This window comes from Triticum aestivum, chromosome 6D (assembly GCF_018294505.1).
Source record: "Triticum aestivum cultivar Chinese Spring chromosome 6D, IWGSC CS RefSeq v2.1, whole genome shotgun sequence".
In the NCBI taxonomy this organism is placed as follows: Eukaryota; Viridiplantae; Streptophyta; class Magnoliopsida; order Poales; family Poaceae; genus Triticum; species Triticum aestivum.
Genome location: NC_057811.1, coordinates 284,035,213 through 284,047,035, shown reverse-complemented (window position 1 = coordinate 284,047,035; position 11,823 = coordinate 284,035,213). Strand labels below are relative to the sequence as shown.

At 45.3% G+C, this 11,823-nt stretch overlaps 1 protein-coding gene across 1 annotated transcript; it reads right to left on the bottom strand.

Annotated features, from left to right (window-relative positions):
- Nucleotides 1-409: 409 nt before the first annotated feature.
- LOC123144656 (glycerophosphodiester phosphodiesterase GDPDL3) lies at nt 410-6,450 on the bottom strand. The gene is made up of 12 exons (XM_044563858.1): nt 6,093-6,450; nt 5,033-5,320; nt 4,806-4,915; nt 4,224-4,722; nt 3,948-3,986; nt 3,567-3,854; nt 3,008-3,147; nt 2,358-2,856; nt 2,075-2,238; nt 1,181-1,401; nt 899-1,116; nt 410-783 (listed from the first exon to the last, which is right to left on the bottom strand). Exons 1-12 carry the CDS (start codon nt 6,199-6,201, stop codon nt 716-718), a joined length of 2,643 nt encoding a protein of 880 aa, XP_044419793.1. The 5' UTR covers nt 6,202-6,450; the 3' UTR covers nt 410-715.
- Between the last annotated feature and the right edge of the window lie 5,373 nt (nt 6,451-11,823).

Here is an 11,823-nt window from a genome sequence, read left to right as displayed (position 1 = left end):
TACTGGATATTCCTTTCTCCATTTTGTTAGTAAACATTTTGCTTCAATTACTACTGATAGCAAACTAGTATGTGTAAAAGAACTACCGACAGCAAATTACCAGATACTCAGCAACCAGCACCTGGTTACATTGATTAGTTTTTCTACTTTTGCTTCAAGCTCCAGCCGAGGAATTCCTCAAAGTGCATTTCTTATTTATGCCACACCTTTGTCCGAGAAGGCTGATGCGTTTCATTAGTAGTTGCAGGCAGTTTTGCTCCGTTTGCGAGCTGTATCATCATGATGCAGTGGCCGGGGGTATACCTCCATTTCCAAAAAAAGTAGTTGCAGGCAGTATGTTTTCTTGGTCTAGGATTAGAAGAATTCACAGATGGGCGAGAGCAGTCGGAATCCTGATATATCAACCATGTGCAAAGTGAAACGGCAACTTATTTCTCCTTAAAGAAATTGCAACTTATCTCTGGAAAACAGTAACACAAGAAACATGATGAACTCCGTCGGACAAGCAACAGAAGAGTGAATCAACCTAACCTAATCATCCAAGCCTGTCTCTTGCAACCATATGGCACCATTTACGCATATGTATACATAAAAATTAGTACATCACGAATATTTTGAGACGTGTCTGGAGCAAGGTTCAGTAAACAACGCTAGTGCAACAGAAAGAAGGAAAGGTAGAAGAAAGTAGTCCGGCCCACCCCACGATGGCGCGGCCTCATTGGCGACCTGCTGATCTCAGCGCGTCGAGGACACGTTTTTGTCCTGTCAAGACCTCCACCAGCCCTTGCGAAGGAGATCATGCACACAGAGAGAGAGAGAGAGAGGAAAGGTTGAGATGATGAAAAGAAGAGATGGCAATGTTGTGTAAGTAAGTAAAGTGGCAATTGTGCCTGCCAACCGTTGGTGTAGTCACGGCAGTCGTGGTTCCCGACGACCAGGTCGGTAGGCCACCGCTCGCTGAACCTCTCGGCGGCGTCGGCGGCGTCGCCGTCGCTGAGGCCGACGAACCAGCTCCTCCTGTCAGGGATCCTCCGCAGCCTTCTCCTCCGAACCACCCCTGTCCGCCCGTCGTCGCAGACAAGATGAATCACTACAGAATTCTGCTTCCGTTTCTTCCTGACAAAGAAAAAGAAAATTCCAAGCAAGCAGGCAGAGAGACCGGCGCCGGCGGCTTAGCTACCCGGTATTTTGCTCCGCGAGAGCACGGAGAAGGCGGCGAGAGCATCCTCCGGGTGGCGAGGCTGGAAATCGAACACCAACGACTCCTGCTCCTGCAAGCCAGCCAAGCCAAACGCCCTCTGAACATCTTGCCGAGCCGAAAAGGACGGAAGGATTTCCTTCCCTCACCTGGGCTCGGGTTGGGGTTCGGGCAGGGTCGGGCCGGAGGAGCACCATGAAGTGCTGAAGGTCCCACAGACACAACGAGTAGGCCGAAGACATCATGGCCTGGGCCGGACCCTGAGGGGCCCTCAGCGGCACGGCCGCGACGTACACGGCGTACCTCCCCGCCGGCCGCGCCACCGCCACGGCCGTGGGCGTAGAGGCTGACGACATTCGAGATTGGATCATTGGAGACAAACCAAACCGGCTGTGGCCGTGGCCACACAAGCAACCGGCGGCCATGAGCGCAATAAGAGCATCCCGCCGTCAGATGTCAATCGGACGGCCGTCCGATCTGGTACTCTCTCTGAGTTCCCACATCAAAATCTGGTCCGGGACCGCAACTCTAGACTCTTGGGAGCTGAATGCGTCACTTCTCCTCTTTAACCATCATAGAGTAGGAGTACGTATTTACCAGAATGTTGTTTTAACTAGGGACATAAGTAAGTGCCACCATCCAGGCATGAATCATCATTTAACCTCAACATCCACCACCCCAAATGAGACCCAAAGCAAAAGGAAAAATGAATCGCTCGCTACATAATAGAATAGAACGGGTGGCCAAAAAAAGAATGACTAGTGGTCCTCAGATAAGCAGAGAAGCGCATAGCACTAGCACCGCCGCAGTGATCGGGATCGAGACGGAGACCTCGACGGGGGCGTGGGAGGGCGCTGGAGCTGTGGTGTTGCTCACCGGAGGAAGGGGCGGCTCCGCCACGTCGGAGACAGTCAACACCGGCTCTGGGGCCATTGCTGGTGGCAATGCTGCTTTATCCTGTATCACCCCAACCAGGCCGCCGCGCTGGGGAGGCAGCATGTAGTAGGGCGTCTTGTCCCCCATGTTCCTGCACGAGTTCACTGCGCAAACACAAGAAGAATTCTTCATTGGGTTGGGTGGGTTCACTACATGATACTACTACTTCTACATGGTGAACTGGATGAAAAATGTTGGTTACAAAGGCAACAAGAGCACGCACATTTGTATCTGTGAGCCGTCCCCGGGAAATCGGTGATGAGTCCATCCACTCCGCCTCCTTCTCCCCCTTTGTGCACAAGGGCGTTGATCTGTGACGTGGCGTCTGAGAAGAAGTCATACGGTTGAGAAAAGAACTCGTTCATGAGCAGATACACATAGACTGGAAGGCCAGCAGACTGCAGGGACTTGACGAGAGGATTCGTCTGGTTTATCAGGAAATTGCTCGACTCTGGGTAAACGGACTTGATGCTGACAGAAGCAGCGTCCGCAAACTTTTTGATGTCTGCGAGGGAGGAAGGTGCCGCGTCTTTCACGACTTCGTCGATCTTGTACACAAGGTTATACTTGGCCAGCTGCTTGAACTTCACCAGAGTTGAGCTGTTTGTTGACTGGATCATCACTTTCTGGGCGCTCTGTTTGCTGTAACCAGAGTCATCAACAGCTTTGATCACTGCATCTACCACACCAAACCCAAGTTTCTCTGCCATGAATGAAGCATGCTGCAAAAAATCCAATCAATCGCTCAGTATTAGTATCATTTTTTTCAACTAACAACCATCTTTTTGCTAGCCGACTCAACAAGAGATGCAGGAAATGGGAAGAGTACATCACTCAATTATGGGTTTGCAGCATATTTAAATGCATGCTTACCTCCACAGTAATCATGATTCCTGACAATTTTTTTCCTTTTGCAAAAGCCAAAAAGTCTGATAATCTCATGAATTTTCCTGCGTTCCTGTTTCTGGGATTTCTTGATAGGCTAATCTGGCCAAATGGGTTCGATATCATAGCTGTGAACACGGAAATGTCAGTATTCGAGTAAGTGATAGACGAGTGCAAGTAACTCCATAGATGGACAATCAATTGTTCACCAGACGTTTGATTTTTTTTGTACAACAATGAAATGGCATGGCATGGCATGATCGTGCATAACTTACTATTATTTTCAGTTAATGGAAGGAAACTGAATTACACACATAACTTATGTCTAGTAAACTGTTTCTTATCTGCAAAGGAATACGACTATTACCAAAGTCCTGGGATGTCCACTAATTTTGCATGTGTTGTGTTTTTTCATTTCTCAGTTTCCCTCCCTATTCCCAGCCTCCCTTGCAATGAAATGATGCGCAAGGCTCTTGCCACTTGCGTTTTCTCAAGAGAGAAAAATACAGCAATCAGATTTACTAATAAAGAGTTCAGACTGACTTACGCTTCAGGTTGTTTGCAATATCCTCCCAAGTGAGGTTGAAGGTATAGACTCCAGCAACAGCCTTAATGTCGCTTATGACACCCGCTTGAGAAGCAAATTGTGAGGATGCAACAGTAGTGACATCCATTAGGTCAATGGAACTCATGCATATTGGTATGCCATCTTTTGTCACTTGAACATCACAGTCAATGACATCTGCACCGTCTTGAACTGCCTTTTGATAAGCTAGGTCAGTGCAGTCAGGGTAGTCACCACTAGCACCATTGTGGGAGATAACTAGAGGTGCCCCTGCAATGTAAATGTGAAGTCTGGAGATCAATAACAGTACTAAATTGAGGAGTTGCAGAGTTAAGAATGGATAAAGAAAGGAAGCAGGCATACCATGATCTGCCTTGGTGTTGTTCAGGTTACTAAAGCAGCCTGCAGCAACAAAACATAGAACAAATCAATAGTCAAGATCAGACAAGCCATGATCCAAATTAATATTCCAACTTGTTCAAATATACGAATACCAAAAGTCGAAAGTGGATTATTTCATGATTAGAACAGAGTCAATAAAAGATGAAAGATTGTCCTGACAAAGTGGCCGCTTGGGTGTGTGAGTTTCTTGAAGGAACATTTATAGCATTGTGAAGAAATCATATAATGTGGACTCACCGATGGCCTCTAAGGGAGTGATAGGGAAATCAGTCAAGAGACCATCAACACAGAAGGCACCATTGTCGATGAAGCCAAGATATTCTGCTAACGGATCATAGCTGTAGTTGTAGCTGAGTGCAAAGTCGTTGGCAAAATCAGCAGCATAAATTTCTAAGCCTGCCTTATGAGCATCATCCACGACTGAAGTAGAGGGTTGCAGATAATTATCTGCCGTAACAGGCCAGATATAGTGTTTGGGAACAAGTATTCCAGAAGCAAAAGTCTTGATGGATGATAGATTTTTCAGTATTGAGCCATATGTCTGATTTGTAGATGGCTCGACAAGGCCTTCATCAAGAAAACGGAGCACAAGCTTTGTCTTCCTGCCAACTCTTCCAACTAGACTTTTGAGGAAACTCACTTCAGGGGATGAGATGTAGTCAACCGTGTATTGCTTTGACATAGACAGGATATAGCTTCTCATGCTCAGATTAAACTGGCTGTAGAAACTGTCATGCTGAGTTTTGCACAAACAAGACAGACTATAAGAGAAGATCACTTCAATTGTAGTGCACTGAAAGTAATCAAAGTTTGATGTACCTGAACATTCAACCAAGCAGGGGCCTTATATTGCGACAGTGCAACTTCAACTTGAACTAGCGTGAAGCTTCCATCAAACCTATTAGTACGAGACAAGATTGCTCGCAGCACTGTAACAAATAGTAAGTTTGGGTTAGACAAGCAAAGGCAACAATGCTAATCAAGCAAGAGAAAGATGCAATGAAGATGCTCAAAACATTAGAACTGCAAGCTGCATTTGCACTTACAAGTTACATTGGTCAGGTCAATGCTGTTATAGTCCACAGAGAACCACCCCGTCGTGGACACACCGTTGACAAGGTAGGTCTTCTTTCCCTTTGGGAAAAGATCGGATATGGTTGTGCAGTTATCCATTTTTATGTCTGGAAGGCAGATGCCAACGCCATCCTTGGTTAACCGAACATCGCACCACTGGGCTGAATCCTGATTGCTGGCAGCAAACGAATAAGCAGGGTCACTGGAGTCGGGAAATAGGCCCGAGAAACCACCCTTAGCTATGACTGCTGGAGCATCGCCTGAAACAAGAGGTGAGTGTTAGGCTTGAGAACAGCCAGGAGGAACAATGGATGGATCATAGCTTCATAGATGTAACTTTTTGTCCAACTAATACTTCATAAATGTATTGCCACAGCAGAAACTCCGTAAAAAACTACCAGGGTAGTGGTATAAATCTACTGTATTTTACATGCATGGCCAATTAAATGATCGACCACTGTAATTGATGCATGAAGAAGGAAATCACTCCTTGAAATTGACATCCACCGAACTGGGCAAACAATCCCCTGCTCCATAAGCAGTCGATGAACAGTAAACGCCAGCAGCTAGTGATCTAACCTAACCCAAGAACAGTCGATGAACATTCACGCGGTAAGAAGCGTTGACTACGTCATCTGAATTAGTCACAAAGATGTTGCTGTCGTATCCTAACCAAATGGCATTCGGCAGAAGAGGCTACCGCCGATGGCTGTGCCAAAATTTCATATTATATGCAAATAATTTAAAAGGAGGCATCATGGCCGGCCCCCAAGCTTCCAATCAGAAATCTCGAGCCTTGAAACTTTCAGCAAGGCCATGTTCTTGAAGAAACAGCAGAAGGTTGAGCAAGACCGGGCACTCGCCCCGTCTTAATCCTTAAGATCCAACCCATATATCGAAGCCGAATCAGAAATCGCAAGCAAGATGCGAGCTTATGAACTAAGAATCGCAGAAAAAGTCAACCCAGATCAGAATCAGATCGCAGACGCACGGACTAAGCAAATAAACAAGAGGCAAGTGCAGCTTGTATACCACTCAGCGTCTTCCAGGTCGAGCCCTTCTGCGCAGCGGCCGGGCCCAGCAGCAGGAGCAGCAGCAGCAGCGACCCAAGAACGGAGCAGGCATGGCCGCTCCTCCCCATTGCAGACCTCCACCGGCAGCAGCTCCAAGTACACTGCTAGGCTAGCTACAGCCCCCCTCCAAGAACGCCCCGGCAAGAGGAGAGAAGGAGAAGAATCGAAGCAAGCCAGCGACTGCTCGGAAGGAAGGAGGCAATGCGCGTACGGCGGCCGCGTTTTAACACCGAGAGAGAGAGAGAGAGGGACAAAAGAAATGGAGACGGAGGAGGGGCTGGGCTGCTGCTGAGCTGTGGGATGAGGCCAACAGGAGAAGGTGGCATCGGGGGCGAAGGTGGTCAAAAAAGTGTGATCCCCTTCCTACAGCACCTCCAACAGATATGAAAAAACATGAGTATTTAGCAAAAAGAAAAGAAAAAACTACCGCAACTACCACTATTAACTGGTGATCAAAAAGCCTTAAAAAACTGGTAATCAAAAACCTACTCCTACTACCACTTTTATCGTATCTTTTCATAAAGGGCAGCACTAGACATCAGACGTCTGATGCTTTGCATCATATCAGACTAGTCGATGGCCCTCGGATATGCTCCTGAGGACCCGCACTAGATTAGCCTTTTCAGTTCGCTAAAATTGAGTCCTTCGTACGTAGCTTCTCCCGCATCTCACGCCCTCCACTATTAGCTCCTATTCTCTCTCCAGGCGTTCCCTTTCTTCCTCCTGTAAACGTTGCTTCCTGCCTCCATCCTTCTGTGCAGATCAAGAAAAAATGCATAGCCACCCATGAGATTGATTTGACGTTGTTTCCTGCTTCCATGGTAGTTTCCTCAATCCAGATCGCCATCCTGCTTCAGCTCCTCAAGATAGTTCGTGGCCTGGCAGTAGTTCGGAAGCAGCAAGAAATGATGCATTCCCACACAAAAAAAGAGCAAGAAGTGCTGCAGCTTGTTCACTTCGGCTGTTCGGCAATCCTCAGGTTGTCAACGATGGTGACAAACATGTGAATGATGTCAGTTTGTGTAGGATGCATCTTTTTCCATTATGCACATAGTCTGTGTGAATCATGGGAGGGATGTAGAAAATAGGAAGGGAATACGTTCATGGAAGCATGATACTAGGAAGAGAAGCTATAAGTTTTTTTTCTAGTTTTCATTATTACGAAGCATGTGTGTGAAGCGTAGGAAGCATTAATGATTAGTTAATGAAGCATCGAAGAGGATGTATAAACTGATTCGAAATAATCTTTTAATATTAACTGAAATATTTTCTTCGCAAAGAAATCATGTCGAAGCATAGTAAGAATGATCAAGTATTAAAACAAATTAATCCAGTATAAAAAATTGTACTCCTTTTTTTGTTGGCGAACGCAGTATTTCAAAAAATTTGCCTACGATCACGCAAGATCTATTTAGGAGAAGCATAGCAACAAGCGGGGAGAGTGTGTCCACGTATCCTCGTAGACCGAAATTGGAAGCGTTTAGTAACGCGGTTGATGTAGTCGAACGTCTTCGCGATCCAACCGATCCAAGTACCGAACGTACGGCACCTCCGCGATCAGCACACGTTCAGCTCGGTGACGTCCTTCAAACTCTTGATCCAGTTGAGGCCGAGGGAGAGTTCTGTCAGCACGACGGCGTGGCGACGGTGATGATGAAATTACCGGCGCAGGGCTTCGCCTGAGCACTACGACGATATGACCGAGGTGTGTAACTGTGGAGGGGGGCACTGCACACGGCTAAGAGAAACTTGTGTGTCTTTGGGATGCCCCCCATCTAACGTATATAAAGGAGGGGGGAGGAGGAGGCCGGCCAAGGTGCGGCGCGGCAAGGATGGGAGTCCTACTTGGACTCCCGGTCCAAGTAGGATTCGCCCCCCCCCCTTTCCTACTCCAAGAAGGAGAAGGGGGAAAGAGAAGGAGGAGAAGGAAAGGGGGGTCGCCCCACAACCCTAGTCCAATTCGGTTTGGACTTCGGGGTGCGCGCCTCCACCTGGCCGCCTGCCTCCTCTCTCCTCAAGGGCCCATGAAGGCCCATTAACCCCCCGGGGGGTTCCGGTAACCCCCCGGTACTCCAGAAAATGTCCGAACCTTTTCGAAACTATTCCGGTGTCCAAACATAACCTTTCAATATAACAATCTTTATGTCTCGACCATTTCGAGACTCCTCGTCATGTCTGTGATCTCATTCGGGACTCCGAACAAACTTCGGTACATCAAATCACATAACTCATAATACAAATCGTCATCGAACGTTAAGCGTGCGGACCCTACGGGTTCGAGAACTATGTAGACATGACCGAGACACATCTCCGGTCAATAACCAATAGCGGAACCTAGATGCTCATATTGGTTCCTACATATTCTACGAAGATCTTTATCGGTCAAACCGCATAACAACATACGTTGTTCCCTTTGTCATCCGTATGTTACTTGCCCGAGATTCGATCGTCGGTATCATCATACCTAGTTCAATCTCGTTACCGACAAGTCTCTTTACTCGTTCCGTAATGCATCATTCCGCAACTAACTCATTAGTCACATTGCTTGCAAGGCTTATAGTGATGAGCATTACCGAGAGGGCCCAGAGATACCTCTCCGATACACGGAGTGACAAATCCTAATCTCGGTATATGCCAACTCAACGAACACCATCGGAGACACCTGTAGAGCATCTTTATGATCATCCAGTTATGTTGTGACGTTTGATAGCACACAAGGTGTTCCTCCGGTATTCGGGAGTTGCATAATCTCATAGTCAGAGGAACATGTATAAGTCATGATGAAAGCAATAGCAATAAAACAAACGATCATTAATGCTAAGCTAACGGATGGGTCTTGTCCATCACATCATTCTCTAATGATGTGATCCCGTTCATCAAATGACAACACATGTCTATGGTCAGGAAACATAACCATCTTTGATTAACGAGCTAGTCAAGTAGAGGCATACTAGGGACACTCTGTTTTGTCTATGTATTCACACATGTTCTAAGTTTCCGGTTAATACAATTCTAGCATGAATAATAAACATTTATCATGATATAAGGAAATATAAATAACAACTTTATTATTGCCTCTAGGGCATATTTCCTTCAGTCTCCCACTTGCACTAGAGTCTCCCATAATATAAGAATGTTTTTTACACTAGTGTAGTGTCAAAAACGTTCTTATATTATGGGACGGAGGGAGTAGTTCACATCGTCATGTGATTTAACACTAATAGTTCACATCTTTATGTGATTAGTTCACATCTCCATGTGACTAACACCCAAAGGGTTTACTAGAGTCAATAATCTAGTTCACATCCCAAAGTGTACTAAGGTGTGATCATGTTTTGCTTGTGAGAGAAGTTTAGTCAACGGGTCTGCCACATTTAGAGCTGTATGTATTTTGCAAATTTTCTATGTCTACAATGCTCTACACGGAGCTACTCTAGCTAATTGCTCCCACTTTTAATATGTATCCGGATTGAGACTTAAGTCATCCGGATCAGTGTCAAAGCTTGCATCGACGTAACCCTTTACGGCGAACTTTTGTCACCTCCATGACCGAGAAACATATCCTTATTCCACTAAGGATAATTTTGACCGTTGTCCAGTGATCCACTCCTGGATCACTATTGTACCCTCTTGCCAAACTCATGGCGAGGTACACAATAGGTCTGGTACACAGCATAACATACTTTATAGAACCTATGACTGAGGCACAGGGAATGACTTTTCATTCTCTTTCTATTTTCTGCCGTGGTCGGGTTTTGAGTCTTTACTCAACTTCACACCTTGCAACACAGGCAAGAACTCCTTCTTTGACTGTTCCATTTTGAACTACTTCAAAAAACTTGTCAAGGTATGTACTCATTGAAAAAATTTATAAAGCGTCTTGATCTCTCTATAGATCTTGATGCCCAATATGCAAGCAGCTTCACCGAGGTCTTTCTTTGAAAATCTCCTTTCGAACACTCCTTTATGCTTTCCAGAAAATTCTACATCATTTCCGATCAACAATATGTCATTCACATATACTTATCAGAAAGGCTGTAGTGCTCCCACTCACTTTCCTGTAAATACAGGCTTCACCGCAAGTCTGTATAAAACTATATGCTTTGATCAACTTATTAAAGCGTATATTCCAACTCTGAGATTGTTGCACCAATCCATAGATGGATCCCTGGAGCTTGCACATTTTGTTAGCACCTTTAGGATTGACAAAACCTTCTGGTTGTATCATATACAACTCTTCTTTAATAAGTCCATTAAGGAATGCAGTTTTGATATCCATTGTCAGATTTCATAAAATGTGGCAATTGCTAACATGGTTCGGACAGACTTTAAGCATCGATACGAGTGAGAAAATCTCATCGTAGTCAATATCTTGAATTTGTCAAAAACCCTTTTCGACAAGTCGAGCTTTGTAGATAGTAACACTACTATCAGCGTCCGTCTTCCTCTTGAAGATCCATTTACTCTCAATGGCTTGCCGATCATCGGGCAAGTCCCCCAAAGTCCACACTTTGTTCTCATACATGGATTCTATCTCAGATTTCATGGCCTCAAGCCATATGTCGGAATCTGGGCTCATCATCGCTTCCTCATAATTCGTAGGTTCATCATGGTCTAGCAACATGACTTCCAGAACAGGATTACCGTACCACTCTGGTGCGGAGCGTACTCTCGTTGACCTACAAGGTCCGGTAGTAACTTGATTTGAAGTTTCATGATCATCATCATTAACTTCCTCACTAATTGGTGTAGGCATCACTTGAACTGATTTCAGTGATGAGCTACTTTCCAATTCGAGAGAAGTATAATTACCTCGTCAAGTTCAACTTTCCTCCCACTCACTTCTTTCGAGAGAAACTCCTTCTCTAGAAAGGATCCACTCTTAGCAACAAAGATCTTGCCTTCGGATCTGTGATAGAAGGTGTACCCAAAAGTTTCTTTTGGGTATCCTATGAAGATGCACTTCTTCGATTTGGGTTTGAGCTTATCAGGCTGAAACTTTTTCACATAAGCATTGCAACCCCAAACTTTAAGAAACGACAGCTTAGGTTTCTTGCTAAACCACAGTTCATACGGTGTCGTCTCAATGGATTTTTAGACGGTGCCCTATTTAACGTGAATGCAGTTGTCTCTAATGCATAACCCCAAAACGATAGCGGTAAATCGGCAAGAGACATCATTACGATTACGACGTTCGGACACACCATTACGCTATGGTGTTCCAGGTGGCGTGAGTTGCGAAACTATTGCACATTGTTTTAATTGAAGGCCAAACTCATAACTCAAATATTCGCCTCTGCGATCAGATCGTAGAAACTTTATTTTCTTGTTACGATGATTCCCTACTTCACTCTGAAATTCTTTGAACTTTTCAAATGTTTCAGACTTGTGTTTCATCAAGTAGATATTCCCATATCTGCTCAAATCATCTGTGAAGGTCAGGAAACAATGATACTCGCCGTGAGCCTCAACACTCATCGGACCGCATACATCGGTATGTATTATTTCCAATAAGTCAGTGGATCGCTCCATTGTTCCGGAGAACGGAGTCTTAGTCATCTTGCCCATGAGGCATGGTTCACAAGCATCAAATGATTCATAATCGAGTGATTCCAAAAGTCCATCCGCATGGAGTTTCTTCATGCACTTTACACCAATATGACCTAAACGGCAGTTCCACAAGTATGTTG

Excerpts from the sequence above, each read along its gene's own strand:
- LOC123144656 (XM_044563858.1), bottom strand. The coding sequence starts at position 6,201 with ATGGGGAGGAGCGGCCATGCCTGCTCCGTTCTTGGGTCGCTGCTGCTG. Across the intron at positions 2,239-2,357 it reads GACGGCTCACAGATACAAAT|TGAACTCGTGCAGGAACATG; the intron begins GTGCGTGCTCTT and ends GTGTTTGCGCAG. Across the intron at positions 784-898 it reads CTGCCGTGACTACACCAACG|GGCTGGTGGAGGTCTTGACA; the intron begins GTTGGCAGGCAC and ends CTCCTTCGCAAG.